Source organism: Chelon labrosus (assembly GCF_963514085.1).
Source record: "Chelon labrosus genome assembly, chromosome: 10".
Lineage (NCBI taxonomy): Eukaryota > Metazoa > Chordata > Actinopteri > Mugiliformes > Mugilidae > Chelon > Chelon labrosus.
The window spans coordinates 18,450,948-18,476,789 of NC_140360.1; the positions used below are offsets into that span (position 1 = coordinate 18,450,948).

Sequence of the window (25,842 nt, forward strand, 5' to 3'; positions counted from 1 at the left end):
ATCAGCATCTATCACTCAGTGCGTGTGGAGTCTGTCAGCTTGTTGGGGATACGTCTCTTGGATTGATGATCCAGAGAGATGGCCTGCCTCGACTCTTGCAGCACCACAACCCCTTTACTACCGGCAGTTTGATTTGATTAGTGGGTTATCAGTGGCCACTCACTCAGCTATTGCCCCTTCAATCCCTAGTGGTACTTCAGATCAATTTATATCAAGCGAAAGTGCAATTACTGAACCCAACCGTTATATTGATAATGAAACTATGATTCAATTCACTTGTCTACACAAAATTGTTCCAGTGATATGTTTGTTTGGTCAGTTGACTCTGTTTTCCTCCTGTTGTCTTTACCAGAGATGCAGTGGATATTTGTCAGATTTGTTTCAGAGTTACTTGGGCTGATTAGTGGTTGGCACAAGCTAAGTTTGTACAAAGCTTTATTGCTTGAAAATAAAAGAGGTAGCTTTTGTTTTTAATGCTTGTTTATTTTAACAGTAATGTTAAAGTAATCGACATGCTTGCCAGGGACTGGTGGAGCACAGGATTCAATAATAATTTCACATGTAGGATGTTTGTTGTTTGACACATTTGTTCAATTATGTGTGCTTTCTCTGCTCTCTGCATGAGTCTGATAGACCAATAATCAAGCTTGATTAGCGACGCCTATTACATTAACAAGCTAACTTCCTTCTTTTTAAACGGTGCCACATCATTTAATCTAAGATGGATCAGAGACATGCCAGTTTCCTTTTGTGGCGCATAACACTTAGAAATTATGGATGTTTAATTAAGTGTCCAAAATTGTACAGGAATTGTACGGATGTCTAACAAAATGTCAGTAATTTTTGTAGAATAGGTGGCCTTACTCTAAACTTGCATGCCATGCTCTACCAAAAATGAACCATTGAAGCCTTTGATGCCTTTGATATATAATCAGTAAACTCCACCAACTACAAGCAGTAACTCTTACAGGTTTGTTTTTAACCCTTAAATGCTCATGTAAAGTAGACAAGCTTTTAGCACAATAAGGACACTTTCTTCTTTAATGGACAGTATGCAGTAAAGATGACATGCAGCATACCTGAGATTTTAAGGTAAAATCAAAGCTGTAAAATATACAGTTCCTAGTTTGGGGTGCTTATTGATTTAACTCTTAAATTATCAGACAAAGTATCCTCTTTGTCTCTTAACAATAAGGATATTTTCTCCTCAAATGGAGAGTATACTATAAAGACGACAAGTGACATGAGGCCAGGAACATGATTTCAACATCGTTTAGCAATTACATGGAATATTAGCCTGTCACATTCACAGGACAAATCTATTACCCTCCAGTCCCCAAAGGCCCACTGTTTTGGTGTGTCATTCTGATATGGCTGTGCTGCTGTATGAGCTGCCACAGCTGGGGAACTAATAGAGTTTAGCACAGAGATGTAGTGGGTGGCAGCAGTGTGGAGCACAGCTTTAAGGACTGTTTCCTGCTAATGTCACAATCTATTTTTCTGTCCCTACTCGCCTGGTATAGTTTACTGTGTGTGTGTCTGTGTTTAACCTCGCCTGGGCGGCTACACATTGTCCTGTGGCCTCAGCCGAGCCTTTTCTTTCACGTGCGACACCGACTTAACAAGATTACATGCTCATGACGTGCACATGCAAGCACACAGACACTGTATTGTAAATGTGACTAAATGAGTCACGATAAGAATAAATTGGGTTTGATCTATCAATGCTCACGTCGTATGCTTTGTCTGGCGAGTGTGTGTGTGCATCATGGGAGTGACGTTCTTCTATTTTGTCGGTGTGTGTATGTATTTTTGTTTTTAATTCTTGCCATGAAAAACACCTCTGAGCCTACATGTGGCTTCTGAATTATTCAGAGGCCCAAAAGTCTGCTAAGAAGGAAACGGAGGTGGGGGAGCAAATCTAGAGGTGTTTGGCAGTGTGCTTGGGAGTTGGGGAACACTTGTAGTTGGGAGTTATTTAGGAAAAGCAGCAGGACTCCTGGCAACAAAAGAAAAATGAGTGGCATATCGCCTAAAGGGAGGGAAGCTGCAGTGCTCATCGTTGTCTGTTTCATTCTCCACTGTTGCTCTTTTTAGATGTCTGATTTAGACCCTTTAAGACCTCTGAACTTCAGACCACGTGCTCTTCCCTTTGCAACAAAGAGCACTTCGGGATAACCCAGCCCAATTTAGGCAGCCCCAGCCGTCCACCGCTCAGCTTGCCTCAGTAGCAAGAGTTCTCTGCAGAACTGAATTATTCATGGGACTTCAGAAGAGTGCAGTGAAAATCCCCACCCCCCACACACTTGAACACAAAACCTGATATGCCACATTCTCTCACACACACACATGCCATGCTTTATCATCATGCCACTTTGCTCCTCATCACATTTTGATCCATAGTTCATTTTTTTGTTTTTTGGTGCTGATTCTGTATTCTCTTAGAGGGAGTCAACTCTGGCTGAATAATTAAATAGATCGCATCCCGCTAGGTTGCGTTCATTGCGTTTTGCCGTCCGTGTCGCCATTCTCTGTGAAGGGTGGGGTCTTGCTTCTTGTCAATGCTCCGCGTTGAGTGTGTGTTATGTAAGGCACTGATGTGGTGGTTTGAATGAAGAAAAAAAGAAATGCCAGGAAAGAAACTTAAAGCAAAGTGCTGCAAGATAGTGGTCGGTCTTGCAGAGAATTTAACAAGGAGCGGTTACCGAAGATGTTTCCCTGCCTGTGGGGGATGCTGGGTGATGAAGAAGGGAGTGGTTGGTGTGAGGGGTGCAGAGAAGGATTGCAGATGTGGGGGGAGGGGAGAAAAGGTAGTGGGTGAGAGTGAGCAAGCAAGTGAAGGAGATGGAGAAAGATGAAAGGGATCGATGACAACTAACCTTTAGCTGCAGTGTGTTGTGGGTGTGACCGTGTTAATGTCTGGGCTCATTCTCCCTGGGGTCACTGAGGTTTGTCACCCCTCAGTTTCTGGATAAATTAAAGCCAACAAGTGAGAGGGCACATCTGACTGTATTACATGTTACTTTAAATGGCATGTACATGCAAAGTACTCAGAGTAAATCTCACTGCTTGAGAATGCAATGGTTTGGATTTTTTTTCCCACACACATACACACAGCTGACGGTCATTAACTACACATATGGTCTAATTAGAGATGTGCGTTCAGCTTGAAGACTGACACTAACCTCCTTCTCACTCCCTCCATCTTTCCCACTTTCTGAAGCCATACTGGATGCATGAATTTAAGATGCGTCCATCTGGTAGTTCTTGTGAAGAAAATATGTTATAAGTCTTGATGGTGTGTGCTTCAAATTCATTATTTTCCTACATCCGTCATTTCTTCTAGGATCGCAAGCTGTCAAAAGTGGAACGTCAGCGCTTTAAAGAGGAGGCAGAGATGCTGAAGGGTCTCCAGCATCCCAACATTGTCCGTTTCTATGACTTCTGGGAGTCACCTCTTAAAGGAAAGAAGTGCATTGTTTTAGTAACGGAGCTCATGACGTCAGGAACGCTAAAGACGTGAGTATCGACGGAGGCAGCGGCTGTATTTTTCAGATGCTTCTGACAAATTAGGACTTTGAAGTGTTTAGATGAACATGACATTTTTTATGTAACATTTTTTTTCTTTCCTTCAAACAGTTATTTGAAGCGTTTCAAGGTAATGAAACCCAAGGTGCTGAGGAGCTGGTGCAGACAGATCCTTAAAGGCCTCCACTTTCTCCATACCAGGACGCCTCCCATCATCCATAGAGACCTCAAATGTGATAACATCTTTATTACTGGACCTACAGGGTCGGTGAAGATAGGGGACTTAGGGCTGGCAACACTCAAGGCTGCTTCCTTTGCTAAGAGCGTCATAGGTACGAGACTTGACCACGTGACTTGGAAGATTTATGGCCCTCCCAGTAAAGGAGTGGTGTGATGTTCATTGGGCACTCTCTCTCTGTCTCTCTCTGCAGGCACTCCAGAGTTCATGGCTCCAGAGATGTATGAGGAGCACTATGATGAGGCTGTGGATGTCTACGCCTTTGGCATGTGTATGCTAGAGATGGCCACCTCAGAATATCCCTACTCAGAGTGTCAGAATGCTGCTCAGATTTACCGCAAAGTTACAAGTGTAAGTCCAGCTGCTGTACATTTTGGGGTGGGGGTCAGTTTTTGTGGGGTACACAGTGGGGTACACAGGAAAACAACAAAGGTCTGCAGCTTAATGTTACAATTACGTGGACTGCTCTGCAACTACTCATACCTGGGTGCCCTCAAATGAAGTAAGGGATAAATATCTGTGGGAAAAATAATATATTGCATATGTTAAATTGTGAGTGGGGTAATGAAATATTCTCCAGGGGGATTTAATGTTTTAATAGAAATGCAGAAAAATTGTTGAAGAAGTGCCTGGAAAAGCTGCATTTGAACACACCACAGCTGCATTTGAACACACCACAAAGTCTAAGGCACATTTGTTCTATATCTGTGTGAAAAGAAATAACTTTTTATTACAGCATGGTTCAGTAATCTGTATTTATCATCCAAAAGTAGAAACAGGAAGAGCTAGTATTAGCGGGGAGGCTAGAACGCTAGGAAGAGCTACAAACTCTACCCGATGAACCGAACTGGCCTCTGCAGCTGATCACTGTTTATCAGATGATTATGAAAAACAAGAGAAGCTGTCTGTGTGTGCCTTCTGAACTCAGCTGTTTTGTTTACTTTCGTTTATCTTCTTGTGGACCAGTTTGCTAAGCTGATTAGCCAATCTGAGTGGAGTGAGTCAATTTGATTGAGCAATGCTAGATTAGTGATACACTCTGATGACAAAACGCTGACACTAATCCAACAGTGCAGGACACACCACAAAACTAGGGTCAGAGACGGTCACTGACTGCTTGACCTCGGCAAATGACCAACCACTGACTCGGTGTGTGCGATGCGCCACTCTTTTCTCATTAGCTATCAACAATAATGCATGCAACAACTTTACAAAAAAAATATCATTTTATAACAATTTGATATTTATATAGTAATACTACAAACTCTCATTCTTATAGTAATATAAATAAGCTGTATACTTTAGTTTCTAAAATTGCTGATTTCTTCTAAAAGAGATACTTCATGAACGCATACTGTGGGGCCTGGGAAGAGTGTTAAGCTGTTCCCTAGTCCAGGGAGTACAAGATTTGCTTTGTGTTCAGGTAGATGAATTCTCAGTCTTGGGTTTCTTAGGTAAAGATTCTAATGAGCTGTATGGAATCACAAGGAGTGCACAGCGCTGCAAAAGCGTACTGGAAACAGTTTTCAGATTAAGGGTGTCTAAAGTCATGATAGACTTCCTGATTTGATGAGGAATATTGATTTTCCACTCTTGAGACTTGGCAGGGTTTGAATCTAAATGATGACTCTTTCACCTGACACTGAAGCAGGCAGAGCCTCTATGCCCATGTTAATGGTTAGGCAGCACCAGTGCAGCTGTCTCTAGACACTGTTTTCTACATTGTTATTGTATTTACATTAGTGTGGCCTGCAGAGACCACTCTGGAATATTAATAGGGGATTGATCAAAGTGAAATCCTGATAGTGTTCTACTCTCTGTACTCCTTAAAAAGATGGAATATTCAGCTTCATAATTGGTGGAAATGTTAATCCAAATTATGTCTATACTTTACATCTATATTTTAGATACAGGAAATTTTTAGATACAGACAATAATGATCCCATAGGTCTGATTTACAGATATCAGGACCAATGTTTCAATGTTAAACTCCCCAACTATGTACTGGTTGTACTTTGAGGTCTAATTTAAAACTGAGCGCAAAGAGTTTCAAGGCTGATCCACGTCAGCTTTGAGGCTCTCAAACAACTCCTTCAGCTTCACCTTCTTTTCAAGTTGACCACTGCTGCTGTGCTGAGAGTTGGCTCTCAGGGTGTGAGTGTGTGACGGTTAAAAGATAAGATTTGGGGTGGAGTAACACATAAACATCCACACAGGCTTTCCTTTGTTTTTCCTTTCTCATAATTTCTGGTCAGTGCAGCGTCCTTTGATCGCGTGTCCACAACGTTTTGTTTGGTATTGCTTTTCCTCAGGGAGTGAAGCCAGCCAGCTACAACAAGGTCATGGATCCGGAAATCAAGGAGATCATTGGGGAGTGTATCTGCCAAAAGAAAGAGGAACGGTGAGTGACTATTCCCTCTTGGCCCAGTGTCCAGCCAACAGGGCCCACAAGGTGCCCTCTCGTCTTTCATGCCTCGTTTCGCCTCTCCTGCTTCATTGTTGTGGTGCTGACAGTTGGGCTCTCAGCAGCACTGCAATCACCATCTGTATCTGCAGGGTGTCTTTCAATTCTGTTACATAATCAGTTTGTGTACAAAGAGGACAATAACCCTTAATTAGCTTCCAGTGGTTGTTTTTTTTTCATTGAAGCATGATTAGGTCCAGTATGTTACTGTTCAGGCAGCACAGGTAATGCATGACCATTTTCATAGACCAATACATGTGTGGGACTAGACCAGTATGTCCTTTCATTATTAACAAAGTAGAATTCATTGACATTGCTGACGAGTGGAAGCACTGTGTGGACATAGAACACATTTTTGCCAATGTCTGAGCTTTGCTGTTCTGTCTCCCAGGTACACCATCAAGGACCTGTTGAACCATGCTTTCTTTGCCGAAGACACTGGTGTCAGGGTGGAGCTAGCTGAGGAGGACGATGGGCAAAAGGCCTCGATAGCCCTCAAACTGTGGGTGGAGGACCACAAGAAGTTAAAAGGGAAGTACAAGGAGAGTGGAGCCATTGAGTTCACATTTGACCTGGAGAAGGAGGTCCCTGAGGTGGTCGCGCAAGAAATGGTGAGTGAACAATTTAAGAGTCCTGTGACTTGCTTTGATCACTTCTGTCATCTAGACTCTTTTTGAAAATCCTTTGCATACTTGTGATCTAAGTCTTTGGTACTTAGTATGTTCTCACTGTTTGTTATGCTCTTTTCTCTTGATGAGGGAATAGTCTGAATTGTGGATTGCTTGTGGTAACTTGTTCTTCCACAAAAAACTGCGATAGTGGTTTAGACTTTCTCCCTGTATTGTTTACATGGTTTTCTCCAGTGGATCTGATCAGATAAGGTACTCGCCCAGCTAAAATCTGGCTCAGAAAATCCTTTTTATCACTCATCTAACATTCTTCAGCACCATACAAACGTACATAATAGGGGTATGGGATAGGCATTGAGTTAACTTCAGAGGGACATTAATAAGGACACTGAAGAGATCAGAGAGAGCAATGTAGAGATAAATAGTGTAATTATTACAGTGTGATTATTAAAAATAATTTATCCAACAAGGTCAATGATAAAGACCAGCTTGCATGGCCTTTTCTTTCTTTTCTTTCTTTCCCTGTCAGTTTTTTTTTTTTAATCTGTGTATTTCTGTTCATTGTTGCCCTTCCTCTTCCACACATCTCTTCCTCTCTTATCTGCCCTCTTCCTGTCCATTCGTGCTGTTTTGTCCTTGATCACACTGTGAAACTGGGGGGAAAAAAATAAACCAAGGCTAACAATCACTGTAACAATCACCTCAGGGTGAGGAGCGGACATATGGACCCCACAGCACAAGGATGTATGACGAGCATGCTCATATGTCACATCACTCCTCATCCTCTCAAATTAGTCTTTTCTTTATGCAGGCAGCAAAAAACATGTGATTTTTCTTCCCCCATTGAGAAACCTGAATGCTCTTTTTCTGGCCAATCATTCTTGCTTTGGTGCAGATTATTATGAATTACTTTTCTTTCAGTTTTAATGCTATTTTACAGCATGCTGCTTTATATCGCACAGTAAATGAATAGACATGAATTATTTAGTTGTAGTTTTATATATATATATATATATATATATATATATATTAGTACGGTTTTGAAAAAAATATGAACTTATTCTGGAAAAATTGTAAAGAGACCAAAATACATAATTTTCTGCTTAATTTAACCTTACAACAAGATGTTCAGTGCAGTATGTCTTCATCTTTGTTATTTACAGATGTCACAATCCCGACAGTCATGTTGTGAACAATGAACCAAGCTCCTCACAAAGGGAATGGTTCCCCACTGCTGTGATCCCCTTAAAATAGACTTTCTATTCCTTCCTTTTCATGCTCTTTCTCTCCGCCTCACACACTCCCCTTTTTAATGCGCCCTCTCTTCTCTCACATGCTCAATGCTAAAAATATCCTGGAAGTCATGCTCTTCCTTTTTCTTTGTCAGGTGGAGTCTGGCTTCTTCCATGAGAGTGATGCGAAGACTGTGGGGAAGTCGATCAGAGACCGCGTGGCTCTGATCAAATGGAGAAGAGAGAGAACGGCGTCTGCTGCATTGCATCGGGGTGATGGAGGGCACAGGATCCAGGTGACGGCATCTCAGGGCATCTCTGCTGGGGCTCCACATGTAGGACAACCCCTTTTGCTGGAACCAGAAGAGCCAGAGGCAGACCAGCACAACAGGCTGCATAACCTACCAGCCAGTGCCACCTCAGTGACATGTAAGATATTCTGTACCCGTCCACTTAGAAACACATGCGCTGAGTCTTTGACTTTTTTATGAGTGCTTGGTTTGTGTCTCTGCAGCAGACGGCACTCTTGACAGTGGCATGGGCTCCACTGTGTACTCAGACTCCCACAGCAGCCAGCAGAGTGTCCTCTACCAGTCCCTGCTGGAGCCTATTACTATGGCAACACAGCAGGTCTGTATTAGGCACTTACACAACCCTAGTGGACTATGTACATTAAGATTTATTAAAATACACACCGTCTTTGAAACAAGCCAAGTTACTCACATGACCTCAGACCTGGCCAGAGGCGCTGTGTTTGAAACACAATGACGAGTCACCATACACATTTTGGAAATTTGCAGAACAGTCTTACATTACATCCATCCATATTTATTTTTCATATGTTCATGTTCTCATGCCAACAAGTTTGTTCTCATTTCATCATGTAGCTCATTTTTGGTTGTGTTCTGTTCATTTCAAGTAACATGTGTTTTGCTTTTGGGTTGTTCTTGATCAGTGCCAGAGCAATAGCCCTTTTCTGACAAACAGACCTCATTCCTGTGAAAAGGGTGAAGTGTGGCGGGCAACTCTGAGCCCAGAGCTCAGGACTCATCTGGGAGCTGCAGGCCGAAGGGGAAGTGCCCCTGCAACGGACATTCAAAGGGCAAACCACATTTCTCAACTCCGTGCCCTCATTCAGTGTCAGAGATCAGTCAGTCCCATTACAACAGTACGAGAGAACCCGTCCGAACTCAGTCCCACTGAGCTTCACTCAGAGGTTGAAGATAGTTTGTCGCCCCAAAGAGCTCCGCCACTGCTGCAAGTCTCCCCTGTCACTTCACCTTCCACTCAGTTGGGATCTCCAGGCCGTAGGGGAAGTGCCCCTGCAATGGACTTTCAAAGGGCAAACCAGATTGCTCAACTCCATGCCCTCATTCAACGTCAGAGATCAATCAGTCCCATCCCCACTGTACAAGAGAACCTGTCTGAAATCAGTCCCACTGAGCTTCACTCAGAGGTTAAAGATGGTTTTCCCTCCCGAAGTGATCTGCCAGTGCTACAAGTATCTCCTGTCACTTCCCCAGCTGCTCAGTTGGGTTCTGCAGACCGGAGGGGAAGTGCCCCTGCAATAGACTTTCAAAGGGCAGACCAGATTGCTCAACTCCGTGCCCTCATTCAGCGTCAGAGATCAATGAGTCCCATCCCCACCGTACAAGAGAGCTTGTCCGAACTCAGTCCCACTGAACTTCCCTCAGAGGTTAAGGATGGCTTTTCCTTCCCGAGTGGTCTGCCGCTGCTGCAAGTCCCCCCTGTCACTTCACCTACTGAGTATCGGCGCCTTAGTGATACTATCATCAGATCACCATCAGCAGTCTCCAGTGAGAACCTAACACTGCCAGTGCCAAGTGGACGCAGACACTCTGACCTTAGTGGTCTCCTGAGTCTAACCTCTCATCATAACCACTTTACAATGCATAACTGCCCTGGGTGCCAGGCCTGCCTCTCTTTACTTCAGTTGAAGTCAAGACCTCACCTCTGTCCATGTGACAGTAAACACCCTCCACTGTTTGGTGGAACAATGAGCACCTCTGGCTACGGACAGCCTAAGGTTCCACATGATTATTCCAATTTTCTAGCGCTGCAACAGTCCTTGTTCAATATAATTGGACGCAAAGCAGGATCTTGTCACACCTCTCCCACCTATGCCCAGTTGCTGCATCCCTTAGCCACCTACAGGCCTGCTTGCACTGATGGAGGCATAAAGGGTCATCTCCAGTGTGGCAGTTTGGTTGGGGACCAAGAATCACTCCAGGAGCGTGAGAACAGATACTTTACCAGAGAGCAGCAAGATACCAGGGCTCTGGGAGTGGTAGGTGACCGTAGCAAACAAGTTGCTTTAGTTTTCCGTAATGGGGCCAATCTCTACTTAAAAAGATTTCTTCCAGCCTGTAGGAGGTATCGCATTATTCTGCATGGAGCTGGTCTGCTGTCCACTGTCTGAGTCTTGCTGCCTTCTTAGGCCTCCAGAGCTGACCGTTTTCCTAAAAATCACAAGCTTGCTACTCTCAGAGGACAATGTCGTGACCTCGAACAGATTACATTTCCTTGCTGATTAACCATAACCAATCCCTTTTATAGATGACCTCAATTTTAACATTGCCCTTTCCGCTTTACTTGCCCAGTGCTGTAGCTGTCTTTCTCCTTGGCTTGCCATGGATAGATAGTCTCTCGTTGAAGAAGTGGTGGCTGTCTGGTTTCCATCCTCTTGGTTTCTCCTACTATTTCTCCCTTGTATCCTCATTTTAGCTCACACCTGTCACTGCCTGCTTATTGTTGAAACGGATGTTTCATTAACTTGATTGTATCCCTCTTCCTGCCATTATAGTTGCATCCTGTATGACATGATCTAATTAGCACACTTATGAGCTTTTGTAGGATTTTTTTTTCATTGACTAGAAAATTCACTCCGATGTTGACTCACTGGAGTTTCTCTCTTTTTCTTTTTGTGTCCTTAGACTAGTTCTACAGGTCACCAGATTCAACCATCTGTGCAGGGCCTTCCCTCTTCCAGCACGCCAGTGCACACACCACCGCAGTACGTTCGGCCTGGGCACAGCTACGCTGCATATGCTGGTCAACCCAGCTCTGCAGCACCAGCCCCAACCAGTCTATGTTCGATCAACATCCAGCATGCAGGCAGTTCTACTAGTTACACACCCCAAAGTGTTCAACAAGCCCAAGCTGCAGTTAATATTGCAGCATCAGCTTTGCCACAACATGTTAAACAGAGCTACCAAGCACCAGGCCACCAGCAGCAACAGGCAACAGCAGTAAGCTCTTTGACGTTCCCCTTGCAAGTCCAACAAACCTCTCAGAACGCTCTGGCACCAACTCAACAACAGGTTCAGTCTGCATCAGGATATCCTGCATCACTTCAACAACAGACTACAACAAGCCTCCTGCCAGCACAACAGCCAGCACAAAGTTGCCCTCTTGTATCTGTGGCTGCAACTATGGCAGCCACAGTCCAGTGTCAACCTGCACAAGCTCCCAGCGCACTGCAGAAGGTTCAAGTCAACCTGCCTAGTCAGCAGCTTGGTCAGAGCTCCTCCACACCAGCACTTTACAGTCAGCAAATACCCATTCATCAAGAGCACCAACAGCCAATACCACACAATCCTCAATCCATTGTACAACAAACACAAAATGCTGGGCAGGTTTATATTCAGCCTCAACTTCAGCATAGCCAAGAAACTATGCATACCACAAACCAACAAGTGGCACAACAGCCTGCCCTTCCATCTAAAAGTCTTCAGTGTACACAGCAACAAGTGCATGTTGCAGCTCTACAGCAGCACGGTCCAACAGCCGTGCAGACAGCAGCTCCGCAACAGAGCCAGGATGTAGCTCATTCTCAACCTCATCCTACAGCAACTCCAGTTGTGCAGGTTGCAGCTTACTCTACTGATTTGGCCTCTCAGAGCTATGCACACTCTGTCCTCCAACAGACTGCTACAGGTCAGAGCCACAACCTGCCTGCACAGTCTATTGCTGCTCCACAGAATTATGGAGTAGTGGCTCCTCAGAGCCTTTCAACCGCTTCCCGGCAAAATCAGGCCGCTCTTATTACACAACAGGTGAGTGTACGACATTGATCATTACTATATAGTAAGCTGGTGTAGTGAGTAAGGTTGCATAGCTAGTGCCCTAGTAGTTTTGAAATTAGTTTGTTTTCTTTCTTCTGAAGCTTCCCTACTTTTATTTTTCATCAGCCCTATCTTTGCATCCCTGCTTTCCTAAATCAGGTAGACCGCTTTTGTCATTGCACAATTTAACACGCTGGAAAATAATTAAGCAAGTTATTATCACTTATGGCATTGTAGGTTTGACACTAGTATGGTCCCTGATTTTGATTTGGTGCAGTTTAACTGGAAACAGCTGTGTTTGTGGAAGAAAATAAAACAGTCCAATAAACAGGACTTTCCTCGGACCCCCGCCAACAGAGAGATAATGAAAACAGTAGTGAAAACAATAACAGTGGTTTTAGCCACCTTTTCCTCCATCCCTTCCAGAGTTGTTCTGCCTGTTTTATTGGACAAAATGCTTCAGCATATAAGATTCAGACATAGGACAGGATGGAAAATGTGATCTATTCTTATCTGGGTCAATGGCAGGAAACACAGATTTCCAGACTGAGGGATGAAACTGTCATCTCTTTCTTCTTCTTCTTCTTCTTGTGGTTTTGTTCTGTAGAGTGTCCCTGCTAACCAGAGCATTTTGCAGTTTGGACAAGATGGACAGGGTCATAATCTCTGCCAATCAGCTTCAAGTGTGCCGGCTCAGGCACTTCCTCCTCAACAGTCAATGGCTCAGACTATTGTCCACCAACATCTCCAACCTCTGCAGATTTCTACTGCACTCCCCCCATCACACCCATCCGAGGTATTGCCAGTCTGTTCTTTCACAATGAATAATACCTCTTGTCTGAGTTATTATGTCTCAGCATTTTTTTCTAGATTGCATTATGTTTGAAGTCCAATAACCATATAGACGCTATTTAGATCTGATGCTTCATCCTCCCTCGTTTGAACTTTTTTCTTTCTGCTATTTGATTTTTCTGTTTCTTGCTTTTTTCTTTTCCCTTTAGTTTCCTTCACAGTATCCCACAGTCCAGGTGATGGCAGCTGTGGCTGACTGTGAATCCTCCTACCCTCTCTCCTGCACTGCTCCTCTCCCTTCAATCTCCTCTTCACTTAATCACATTTTCCTCTCTCCTTGCCCTGTAACCCCCTCTGTATCGCCCCTCTCTCCTCTGCACATTGAAAACACATTAGTTTCACCCATCCCAGTGTCCCTCATACCTTCCCCCTCACCTGTGCTGGGTAAGGTGGAACCCACATCCCCACAGCACCAACCCATCGCTGCCCTGCTGCAGAGTGCTAGATCTGAGGCTTCTCATACACAACCTGCATTTATATCGGCACTAACCACCCACCCTTTACACACACAAACTGCCCTGTGCCAGAACACACACCCTTCCACAAATGGCAGCACTCAGCATCTGATACAGGTAATTATGACAGCTGCAGTGGAGCACAGATGTTTACCAAGAAGGAGTGAACTGGAATCTGATTGTTTGTGTGTGTTTAAGGTGGTTTTACTCAAGTGCGGCTGTGATTGTGATGAATTGGTTTTTTTTCCCTTTTTGGCACTTTTGTTTTTTGAGTAACTGTGAAATTAATTACTGTTTACATGTTACAGTCAATTTAAATGATGCAGATGAAGTAAATATCTGTAAAGCTGGTAAAAAAAATTGCATTAATTTATCAGAAAAATTAATAATAACCGAGTACATATTGAAATACTAATAATTCAGCATCTTCCATAATAATTATGTCTTTTTTGTCCTTATAGAAAGTTCCTCATCAAGCCCAGGTCAGCCAACCTGAGCTTCTCCACTATCCTCAGCCGGTCCAGCATGCTCAGCTCACACAACCTGCAGTCTTTTCCTCACCTGTGCAGAACGGGGCAGACCTGGGCACAGCCACCACAGCGGCTCAGCTGGAGAACATGAGCCAGTGCCAAGTGCCTCCACAGGCCCAGCACCAGAGTCAGGTTCAAAGCCAAATTCCTGTGCCGCAGTCCTCTGACTCTCAGAGAGCAGCGTCTGGATCTATCGGTACCAGTTTGACTCAACAGAAACAACTTAGTACTGTCACAGGAGCTGCAGTTCAGTGTCCAACAGAGATTAACATGGAGGTATGGAAATGGCAACATTATTTTAGTCCTATGTTTCTTGTTTTGCCCATGTTGCTTTACAAAAATACTAGTTCACTGACACAAATCATCACTGTACTTTCTTTCAAGTCACTAACATAATCTAAAACCAAATACCCAACACACATAATACTCTCCATTATTATTTCTGGTTGGTTATATCCTGTGTCTTGTTGTCTGTAGGATCAAGCTGCAGAGAAGCATACTGGAGGACAGAGCTATGACAGGTACAATCTTATTTCTTGATTTTGAAGGTGACAAGTCAGTTTGTTACTCTAACAATATATATTTTATAACCAGTTTTCATGTGTTGTTATACAGTTTGTACGCTAATCCCTCGAGGAACATCCTGCTTGATAAGCAGTGGCATAATTATTTGAATATTTTACTTTGCACTAAGAAAGGTCCCAAAACGGTCTAAGGCTCAGTTGTTTATAGTTTTTTACATAACCATAACCACACCATGCTGAAAGGACAACTCTGGTTTTACAGGCATATGTGTCAAGCAGCAGACTCCGCACTAACACTTTAACTCCATCTGTTAATCTTCATGACATTGTGACCAGCCACTCTCAAAGATTTCTTTTAACATCTGCTAGTTCAGTTGTGTTGTCCCAAAGGATGGCAGTTAGCTTATCATCTACACATCTAAATCCCCCTTAAGCTCATGTGGAGTTTAGTGCCACCCTTGGTTGATAAATTAGACGTTAGCCAGATCCTGTAGGGATTTTAGAGCAGTGATAAACTTTACGAGACCTTTTCACTAGGCTTCAATTTGAAAGAGGAGTTAAAGACCTTAAGCCTCTTCCAATTTCCAATACAAGATTTCTGTTGTAGATGGAGCTTTTTGTGTTTCAGATTTCAGAAAGTAATTCCTGATTATTTATCACAAATCTTATCACATATATCTCCCTTTGTCAGTTCCCCACGTTTATTTAGAAAATGCAGATAAGGCACGTTTGAACATGTTGTTGCATGTTTGTTAATTCTTTGTTAGGTATCGAGTATTGCATAATCTTGAAACCTCAAATGTAGTCCTGCATATTTGGTATTTAGTGAATCATGTTTTCTTTGTACTGATTAGTCTAACTACCTTTCTTTCCCAAAACCAGTATCAACTCGGACGCCACATCAGGAAAGGAGATGAGTGACGGTTATGAGGGGACACATGGAGGAAAAGGTGATGGGAGAGTCCGTAAACATCACCGCAGGTCCACACGCACTCGTTCACGCCAAGAGAAGATTAGCAGACCAAAGCTCAGCATGCTCAATGTGGGTAACCCAAATATATCCTGACATGGAACACATGTTTTTTTTTAAATATTTTTTTTAATAACTTTTAAAAAGAAACTAACTTCAGACAATGTGTGGATTGTGGTCTTTTTGTTGCAGGTGTGTAACACCGGGGATAAGATGGTGGAGTGCCAGCTGGAAACTCACAACCATAAAATGGTCACCTTCAAATTTGACCTGGATGGAGATGCGCCAGAGGAGATTGCTACATATATGGTAAAGGAAGGAATTCATTTGATACGAAGGGCTTTTAATTTAGTTGTGTATAGGCTGTGCACGGCCTGAGGTGCTTTGTTATGGCTTTGATCACTGGAACTCCCTGTTTGCTGTTCTCAGCTGCAATGCACCAAAAAATCTCTTGTCTGCCTCTTGCTCTTTCTCTCTCGTCCAATCCCAACTAATTCGTATTGGGCGTATTTATAGACGGATGAATATTTAATGGAATAAATGTTCTACTAACTTGTAATCATTTATAAAGTAGTGCCTACTTGTGAATCTTAGTTAAGCAATATATTGAATTACTTTTCTGACCCAATTTTTAGGAATATGAATACTTAATAAACTTAACAATAGATACATAAGTGAGGAGTTCTTAGGCTGTAAGCTACAGATAACGTCAGCAAACAGCATTAAACAAATATATCTGAAATCTAAATGAATTTTAGTTTTCTTTTTACAGTCTGCTAGTGAACAATGGCTGTTCCTGCCACAGCTGTGATTTCTATGTTATTTTAAACTTTTCAAATAAAACCTTTAATGTTTCTCTATCATTTTCCCTCAGGTGGAGAATGATTTCATTCTGCCTCTGGAAAAAGAGGTCTTTATTGAACAGCTGAAGGACATTGTGGACAAAGCTGAGGACATGCTGAGTGAAGACACAGAGGGAGAGAGGAACTCGGACCAAGGATGCAGCCCCAAGCTTTGCGACGGAGCTGGCACTCTGGGAACAGAGGTGAGAAAGGAACTGTTGACAGTTAATAGCTGCGGTGGTGCAGTTTATCTTGGAGGACCTGTGCCTTGGATACATCATCCTGACAGCACTCTCAAGATGACTGTGCATGCAACGCTGCCAACAAGTGCTGCCAAAAAATACCATTCTTGCTGATGTGACATTTTGATCTAAGTGAATTTATTTCCATGGTTCAGCTTTTTGGCTGTTTGGGGAAACCTTTGAAATGTCTATTAAATTGATACACATGCATTAGCTCTCTGTAGTAATCTTTCCCTTTCTCTAAAGGCTTCAGCACCCAGCACCCCACAGCTAGTGTACCAACAAAATGGTAAGTCTTTCTGGTGTCCAGTTAAACTAGTATTGGTTTCATATTGCTTTTTAAGTGGTCAGTCAGTTCCTTGAGTCTTTCTACTGAATATATTTTAATGTGGATCAGGATGTATGAGTTTTTTCTGCCATTGTCCTTGACAGTCCTTCACACTGGGAAGCGCTGGTTTATCATCTGCCCTGTGGATGAGACACCCATGCTAGACAAAGAGAAAACTACATCGCACAGTTCTACAGCCCAAGGTCTGCTGCACGCTCAGAAATACAATGTTATTCATACTTCTTTCTCTGTACTTATTAAACCTTTATTATTATAGAATATTTGAAATCTTTTTGAGGTCACTGATTGGAGTATATTTTGATGTTCGTGTCTTACTTGCTGCTATTGTTGCTGAGGATGCTGCACATGCATTTACGTGTGCAACTATGTGTTTGCTCCATTGGGCTCTGTTACATAAGAGTGCCTCTGCAGTGGTTCTAGGCAGAAATGAAGGGCAGGATTTATACTCCAGCTGACAGGGCCTGATGGGGGACGACGGGCAATGATGTAACACTCTGGCACCCGCAGGACGTTGCTCCTCTTCTTCCTGGCCTTGGCTGTTCAACTCTCAATCTGTTCCCCTGCTAATTAACTCTGATCTCTTTCTTTCCCCAGAATCTGAAAAGTCTGGCTCATCGTCAGTCCTGCCCAACACAGCTGCGGTGACTGCCCCAGCTTCTTTATCCTCCCAAACCCCGTCTTCCTCTGCCTCTCTGCCCACTGCAGCTCAGACCTCTGCAAAACCTTCTGACCAAACCACTGACAAAGCCCAGGTCCAGCAGACCCAGCCCTGTTTAACTAAACATGCCCTTGCTGCTGGTGGTATTAGCCGTCACAACTCTGTGCAAGAGCCTTGCATCTCTGCTGTCTCTATGGTAACAGATATGCCGTGCTGTGCTATTGTACCACCTGTCTCTCTGGATGTGAATGCCGTTGATAAAGGAGCAACTGTTGGTATAGTTTCGTCTCAAACTAACCAGTCAAATCATAAGACCAGCCCTACTGGAGAACTACCCCCCCAGCTTGCTTCCCATCAGCCTGTGGTCCTGCAACAGCCCTATGCTACACCGATGCAGCCTGGGACAGTGACCTCCCAGCCCCAGAGTCCAGCACATCAGAGCTCCCAGTCTTCAGGCCACCAGCAGGGTGGGGGACCAGGAGAGTCGGACAGTGAGGGGCCACGCCGGGTGGAGTTTGTTGACCGCACCATAAAGACTTTAGATGAGAAGCTGAGAAACCTGTTGTATCAGGAGCACGCTCCCTCCCAGCCCTCCAGCACTACGTCTGACCCCCAGGCCTCCAGCACAGAAGGAGTCAGCTCCCCTCCAGTCTCAGACGGCCAGAGCTCTGAGGGAGCACTCACGAAGAACAAGGGGGAACCACTGGTAAAAAGCACTGTGTGTAGATGTGTGTGTGTGTGTGTGTGTGTGTGTGTGAGAGAGAGTGAGTGAAATGTGAGCATTCAGACATTTGTTGAGTCATTTCCCCGCATTGTCCTGTCCTATTGATTTGACTATTGGCTCTAAAGAGCACGGCCAGTACTGTGTTTAGAAGAGGGAACAGTGACAAAATTACTGCTGTCACCAAAATGATTTATCCTGACCTTTTCCTCTCATTTTGTGTGCATGCATGCTACCAAAAGCACTTAAGATTTTTACTTATTCAGACAAAATAGAGGTCAGGAGAGGAGCCTAACCACACTGATCTACTGTGTTTATCCCACATTCACAACCCTCTCTCTTCCTCTTTTAGCCTCAGATTCCTGAGCGCACAGGTAGTGTGGGTGCAACAACTGACTCTGCAGAGTCAGGTACGTAATATTATTCATGCAGTGACCATCTCATATTATTACTGCAAAATAGTTTGAAATTATTTGTTCTTCTTATAATATAAGTTCTTCTTACTGATCCTTTAGCTACTAATAGAAGAGATGTGACCACCAGCTCCAGTTATGGTTCCAAAAGCCGTTTTCAAGTAAGAACCCACTTTCAAAACTTTAATGAGGAAATCTGCTCAATATAAATGTCAATCAACCAAATCAAATTGTATTACAAGTCAGGACTTATGCCAACGTTTGTCCTGTTTCCATTTTGTTGCTTAAACATTGCATTAGTTGATGATGTTTATGGATCCTAATTCTGTTATGAACATGGGTTGCTTGTCCTTCCAGATCATCCCCACTCCACCGGATGTCATTTGTCGTTTAGAGAAAGGCAAGATGAGCTGCAGCACCTGCAGTTCCCCAGCACCCTCTAGTGGCTCAGGGGGGTCTTACAGTCAGAGCGTAGACAGGAAAGAGGGGGGCTCTGCTGCTGTATGCAAGTCCTCTGTTCCAGCGGATGAGGACAATTCAGGAGCATCCAAACATCCTGGTAGTAACCGTTACTCTGCCCCAGCAAACCTTTGCCAGGCCACCCCCGCTTCCAGTCCTGACTCAACCCCACACCATATCCCCCGGGCCCAGACCATTGACAGTTCGACCCATCACCGCTATCGCCACTCATCGCACCTCTACTCTGACTCAGCAGATGAGGACAGCAGCAGCATAGCTCTGCCTCCGGCTCATCCTGCTCCCCCAGCTCATACCATGTCTGAACACAGTGGAGGTGACCTCATGAAGAGGGCAGTTGCCTTCCTGCGGCGCTCTGGCCGGAGCAAAAGTGAGCAGTGCTCCGATTCTCCAAACCGACAGGCCGTGGCAATGAACGGTCACACTCCCTTGCCTTCTGCAGGACATGCCCACTCATCCTACATCAGCAGCGACAATGACTCTGAGTTTGAGGACGCGGATATGAAGAAAGAACTCCAGAAACTCAGAGAAAAGTAAATTCACTTACACACGCCCACATTCATGCAGCTGCAGAGATGTGTTGAAAAGTCTGTCAGCAGTGTTTTCACAAAACCATTTTACAGAGCAGACTAAATTCATTTCTCTTGGTCTGACTAATTTAATTGCAGAATAATATGACTTTAGTGTCAATGCCACAAATTAAGTTTTCAAATATCAATCAACATTAATATAATAAGAAAGTGATTATGGTTATATGTCAGATCAGAGCTGACGTGCACCTACATGATAAGTATAAATGCTTACACAATGGTGCTAACAGCTTAGGCTGAAATGTGTTTATGATTAAAAAAATAAAAAAAATAAAAAATAATTGTGTCCACAGCTTTGTTTGCGTATGAACAGGTATATCCCTCCGAGTGGCCATTAGACATTTAACAATTTGTGTATTTGTATTTCTGGAAGAATACAGTCCCTCAGCAAACTTTTTTCATCTTTTAATAGTAAATGATAAATATTTAGTTCAGTCTTGATATTAATTTTTAGCAGCAACTACTTGGATTCTACACGATGCACCCAAGTGCTAGTCGCTGCTTATAGTGCTACTTTTAGCTGCCAAATGCCAGTGGTTAACATTACAGCCATCTTAATGTCACTAAACTGAATGAACAAATGATCACTTTTGGCATTTTCAGCTTCAGTGTTGGAGTGATGTGATCAGATAGGCACGGTCAATCAAACAGATATCTTTGCATCTTGATGCCAGAGGCCGGTTCGTGCATCTCTGTCCCAAATTTGGCCGGTGACCTTTGTGCTGACACGTCTTGGCTTAATATTATAAGTGACATAAAGACTACTGATCAGATGTGATTAAGTCCTAGTTTGTCAGTTAATGCGGCACAACTTGTTTCTGAAAGACTTGACAACTCTTGATGCAGATATCATTTGGATGTACATAATGAGGATTTAGTGGAATAAGAGCAGCATATTTTACTACACACATTTATGTAAAATAAACTAACGATTTATTTTTGTTCTCTTCTTGTACCTTCTCACTAGACACATGAAGGAGATCTCTGAGCTGCAGGCGTTCCAGAGGAATGAGATCGAGCGTTTGTACAAGGAGCTGGGAAAAACTCTGCCCCCAAATGTCAGCCTGCTTCATGCTGCACCGCCAACTGGCCGCAGGCGCAGGGCCAGCAAACACAAGCTGAAAGCTGGAAAACTGCTCAATCCAATGGTGCAGCAGCTCAAAAACAATCTCAACACCACCAGTGTGGAGAGGAAAGGTGTGTGGGTTGGGATGGTGGGGTGATGAGTGTTTATGTGTATCGGCACACTTCTTTTTTTTTTTTTTTTTTTGAAAACACAGGAATGGCATCAAGTTCTGAAAACTGTAGGAGTGCGTGAATCAGAGTGATTCACTCTGACTCACACTTTATTATTAATATATTTCTTTTTTTCCACCAAGGTGAGAGTGCTGCCAGTTCATCCGGCTCCCCGGCTAAAAGTTCTGTTCTGTCAGATGGCTCTGCCCACTCCAGTGGCAGCTCCAGCTCAGGCAGTCAGCCCAGCGCCGCCACAGAGCAGGTCCACACCCAGCAACCCTGTTCGCTGAAGGGCTCTTTCTCCTCAGACAACATCTACGCCGGGCTACATGGTGATGGCATGGCTGGTCAAGGTACACATTACAGGTTCATGTGCATGCTAGTGTGTGTGCGCGGATGGGACATGCGGTCTACAAAACCGCCATTAGGGCTGAGGTAAATTCTTAAAGTTCTTAGTGTTTTTCATATCGTCCATGAACAACAAACTGGACAGTGAGGAACTGCATAATTCAGCACAACTTCATACTGTATGGACTGTAGGACTAAGAACATTTAAAACGCATGTACTAACGTAAAAGTCATGTTAGATGTGTAGATTTGTAAACGTCAGCGTCTTATCAGATAGTTATTATTTATCGGATGGATGAAAGAAGTGTTAATTTGTCATTGTATATTAGATTACATCTAAGATTATGCTGTAAATGTATAACCATTTTATCTATAAATTAATCTACAATGTCTGTCAGGAATGTGACACATTCCTGTAAAAAGACTGTTGCAGTTATGCAGTTAATCTGCCATATTACACAGTATAGAGGATAAGAATTATAATAATACATACACTTACTGCACTTTATTAACCAAGCATGGTTTACTAAGAGTATTGTGCAAAAAAAGGAAAGGGGGAAAAATGTTGAGACTCAAAGATTGGTCTCCTTATCGCCTGTCCACAATACCTTTACCAATACCTTTACCCCATCCCCCCTACTAAGGATCTGTATCATCACTTGAAGTTAGTCATTATCATCATAGTGAATGGTTTCCCGTTTCCTGTCAGATAATATAGTGGGATTCTTCATAACATGCACTCCTTCTTGGTGTCCTTTTCTGGTGCTTTTGATGGTGGGGGTTTCTCATCCCAGTCTCTGTGCACTTTTACAAAGTGTCTCTCTTGTTTCTTCTCTTCTTCTTCCCTCTTATATTCATTTTTACAGGCTGGACGGTTTACCACCAAACGTCAGAGAGAGTCACCTATAAATCTAGTAGCAAACCACGCACTAGATTCCTCAGTGGACCTGTGTCTCTGTCCATCTGTTTGTATTTGTTCTTTTCTATTTCCCCCTCACTCATTTCCATATTCTCTTTATTTAACGTACATTTCTCTTCTATTAGCCCTTTTCTTTATTTGTCAGTAATATAGTTGATATTTTATTTCACCCTCCTCGCAGGCCTCCCCACCAAACATACATCACATCGTTTTCTATTCCTATACTTCCCTTCAATAGTATCAAAGCTTCTGTTCTGTACTTCCTGTTCTGTTATTTTTTTCTGACCGCCAGAGGATATACATCACATGCACATGTGATGTTGGTAAACCCGTATCTACAAATCAATTGAATCTGGCTAACACAGACACACACTATGAAATTAGACGGCTTGGGTATCCAGGAAATGTTTCTTGAAGCAGGTCATTCTATGTAGCTTATGTTTTAGCTTATGACTTTACTCAGTGTCTTTTAATCTGTTAACTCTGGTTAGCTGTTGTGTTTGGGGCACTTAGATGTAGTTAATGGCACTGTTAGCGCTGCTTGTTAGTCAAAGAGAACAGAAATGATGACTTCCCCTCATAATAAAGCCTTTGTTGTTCAGGCATTAAGTTCTCTATCAGTCTTTACTGAACACTGAGTCACCTCCTGAATTAAAAAGGCTGTTTTGCATCTAAAAGAAGCATCTGTTGTCTGAGCAAAGAGTGTTTCCAATGGATCCTGGTAGACCGTTGTTGTTGTAAAGTGACTTAATTAAAGCAGCTACTGTATGAGTAAATATTAAAATGTTTGGTGCACGCCCTAGTAAATTTAAATTAAATTTTTTTGCATCCATGTTTTTGATCTTTATCTCTGAAAAAAATTTGCCTAATGAGCTCAAACATGTTACTTCTTAGGCAGAAGTTGAGCTCCCCTTGTTGAGACTATATTATGCATACAGGTACAGAATAATCCGGTAGCTTTTGATATCGACTCCAGAAGAGTTTCCAGTTCCTGGTCTGCAAAGTATTGCACTGTCAGATAATTGTGCAACATGTGCTTTGTTGTTCAGTACATGTATATTCTTTCACAGCGACGACAGCAATCTCAGCAATGTTTTATGAGCAATATTTCTCCCTAACTATTTTAGTATATATTTAGTGGTCAGAAAGAGGGAGTAGCTATATTTCTGTCAATTCAGAATTACCCTTAAAAGCCAACATGCAAAATGTTGGCGCCAAGATTGAAAAGGAAACATTTCCAGGGTTCGCTGCCACTTAAACATCTGTGTGTGCGTGGGCTTTAATACCCAGACTGCCACTTTGATATAACAGGCACTCTTCTGTACAGTTTTTCCTCTGGCAATCATCTCCAATTCACAGAACCACAGTTACATTCATAACCATTAAATTGTGGGTATTTTGCCCCCTTCTCATGTAGTTGCTTTATGCAGTGCTTCTGGCTTTAAAAACAGACCCCACGAGCACACTGAGGCTTGTGAATGGCTAGTCCTGTCCAAACATGGGTCTCAGATTAGATCCAGAATAAGACCGCGAGTCTGTTTCTACAACAGTGTGTGTGTGAGAGCAAGAGAAAATCCCAAAGTCTTTAAACCTTATTTATTTGTTGTGTTTCCATCCACTCTTAATTTTGATTGTATGACATCTCCCAAGTCGAGGCACTTTGCCCAAGTCTGCAGTCCTGTGTATACTAACACAGAGAAAATCCCCCAACCCGTCCCTGATAGGCAGGGCCCTTTGCTATGGTAAAGGAGAGCTCTCTCTGTCCCTCATGTTTGGATGGAGAAGACGTGCATGGTGCAGGCGCCAGGCAGGGCACTGATGGAGACTTGCTCCGCCATATGAAGGGCTGTATCATCAATATTACTATTTTGTTTCTCCTGTCACCTTTCCTGAGTTACCTGCATGTTTCTTACGAGTGCTGACTCTGATGAGTTCCAGCTAGTATCTGTGTGCTGTTTTATTTTGGTTTCACATTTTGTTTCACAGGCATTCTCACATCGACAAAGGGATCTCTTTTTAATCCAGGCTCCAGTCTTCCTTTCATAGACAACACAATTTTCCTGTAACTGTGGACCATTAATTCATACAAACGAATAAATCCAAAGCATCCTCTTTATGTGTAGAGGTATTAAACATGACAGTGGTGTCATTGTAATCAACAGAAAACACTGTTAGTTTATTTATTTGCAACATAAAATATGATCCTGATAATGTGAGTAGAATGTCAGGAACTGACTAATATGCAACAACACAAACCATGGCTGCTTTCTCTTACACTTGCCAGTTACACTTTCTAATAGTCAACTTTTGATGATTGCCAGTTTTAAAGAGAACACCTAGGCTCTTTCTCCTCACTGATTTTTAAACCCCCGTCTTCCTTTTTCCTCTTTCTCTCTCCCTAATTGTTTTGATAGCTGAATGTGCTTTTGAAGCAGCTTGTCCACATACTTGTGGTGTGCAGTGTGTCCTGGCCTAACTGTTTCTGTCTTGTGCTGTTTTACCTTTTTATAGGGTCCACTCTGAAACGACTATGTCTAGGCAAAGAGCGCAGTAGTAGTAACTATCTCATTTACTTTCTTACTCTCTGTCTTTCTGACTCTGTCCTCCTCATTTTAGTCCTTATGTTCGTATGTACACTTTGTTTTCTCTGTACTGTTCTTGGCACTTAAATTGTGGCCGTTCTTGTTGACGATGTGCGTACAGTATTGTTGCATTCATTTTTGTTTCTTGTTTTGCATGGCAGGTTGCCTACATGTCTTGATTGCTGAATTGTATCATTGCTTGCATAACAAACATTTCATTTCTCTATAATTGCTCATAAAAGTCATGTATCTTGTAATCTGTTGGCTGCTATGTTGGCAAAATATGTGTCTCAATTGTAGCTGTATATGCATTTACTCACTAAGATCCTTAAGACAACTGAAAGGTGGCTTTCATGGAGATGTCATTATAGGGTCATTTTGTCAGAACTGCCCTGATTTCTGCCATACAGCAGCCAATTGATTTCACAGTAGATTATTTTTTTTTTAAACTATGGATTTTTAAGACTGTTTGTGTCTTTTCAGGGTCCTCTCTTAACACCACTGCAGCTCAGACAGCCTCCAGTCAGACACAGCCGCCACTCACTGCAGCAACACCCTCACCCTCTCCTCAGCCAATCACACGACTTGCTCAGGTCCAGACCAACAACAGCAACAACAAGAGAGGCACGTTTACTGATGATCTTCACAAACTAGTAGACGACTGGACAAAGGAGACCGTAGCGGCGGCCAATCAGCCACGACCCTCCCTGAACCAGATGAAGCAGCAGAGACGCCAGCGGGACCTGGGAGCACCACCACCAATGGGAGCAGTTACACATGAGGTATGCGGAACTGAGTTGTGAAATCACTGGCTAAACTTACATGGACGATATTTCTTCAACCCGAATCTGATTGGAGATTCCAACTTAACTCTTTACATGGACGATAAATAGAACAATTTGATTGGATATATGCTTTTATATATTCCAAAAACATCACAGTATACCTTTTTTTGACA

The 25,842-nt window shown here is 43.0% G+C and overlaps 1 protein-coding gene across 1 annotated transcript in view; it reads left to right on the forward strand.

The window, feature by feature from the left end:
* LOC311494009 (serine/threonine-protein kinase WNK2) overlaps nucleotides 1-25,842 on the forward strand; it is a gene marked incomplete at its 5' end in the record, with an annotated part of 39,844 nt that overhangs the window by 11,003 nt on the left and 2,999 nt on the right. Inside the window, 25 exons of the mRNA XM_084552844.1 lie at nucleotides 3,347-3,519; nucleotides 3,640-3,860; nucleotides 3,960-4,117; nucleotides 6,079-6,167; nucleotides 6,622-6,841; nucleotides 8,247-8,520; nucleotides 8,606-8,721; nucleotides 9,047-10,399; nucleotides 11,046-12,167; nucleotides 12,784-12,972; nucleotides 13,190-13,600; nucleotides 13,945-14,289; nucleotides 14,491-14,534; nucleotides 15,420-15,579; nucleotides 15,700-15,816; nucleotides 16,382-16,552; nucleotides 16,838-16,880; nucleotides 17,024-17,122; nucleotides 17,535-18,304; nucleotides 18,672-18,729; nucleotides 18,835-18,893; nucleotides 19,090-19,742; nucleotides 20,767-20,996; nucleotides 21,179-21,388; nucleotides 25,368-25,666. Coding sequence (XP_084408970.1) covers nucleotides 3,347-3,519; nucleotides 3,640-3,860; nucleotides 3,960-4,117; nucleotides 6,079-6,167; nucleotides 6,622-6,841; nucleotides 8,247-8,520; nucleotides 8,606-8,721; nucleotides 9,047-10,399; nucleotides 11,046-12,167; nucleotides 12,784-12,972; nucleotides 13,190-13,600; nucleotides 13,945-14,289; nucleotides 14,491-14,534; nucleotides 15,420-15,579; nucleotides 15,700-15,816; nucleotides 16,382-16,552; nucleotides 16,838-16,880; nucleotides 17,024-17,122; nucleotides 17,535-18,304; nucleotides 18,672-18,729; nucleotides 18,835-18,893; nucleotides 19,090-19,742; nucleotides 20,767-20,996; nucleotides 21,179-21,388; nucleotides 25,368-25,666 — 7,584 coding nt within the window. The remainder of the gene's footprint in view (nucleotides 1-3,346; nucleotides 3,520-3,639; nucleotides 3,861-3,959; nucleotides 4,118-6,078; nucleotides 6,168-6,621; nucleotides 6,842-8,246; nucleotides 8,521-8,605; nucleotides 8,722-9,046; nucleotides 10,400-11,045; nucleotides 12,168-12,783; nucleotides 12,973-13,189; nucleotides 13,601-13,944; nucleotides 14,290-14,490; nucleotides 14,535-15,419; nucleotides 15,580-15,699; nucleotides 15,817-16,381; nucleotides 16,553-16,837; nucleotides 16,881-17,023; nucleotides 17,123-17,534; nucleotides 18,305-18,671; nucleotides 18,730-18,834; nucleotides 18,894-19,089; nucleotides 19,743-20,766; nucleotides 20,997-21,178; nucleotides 21,389-25,367; nucleotides 25,667-25,842) is intronic.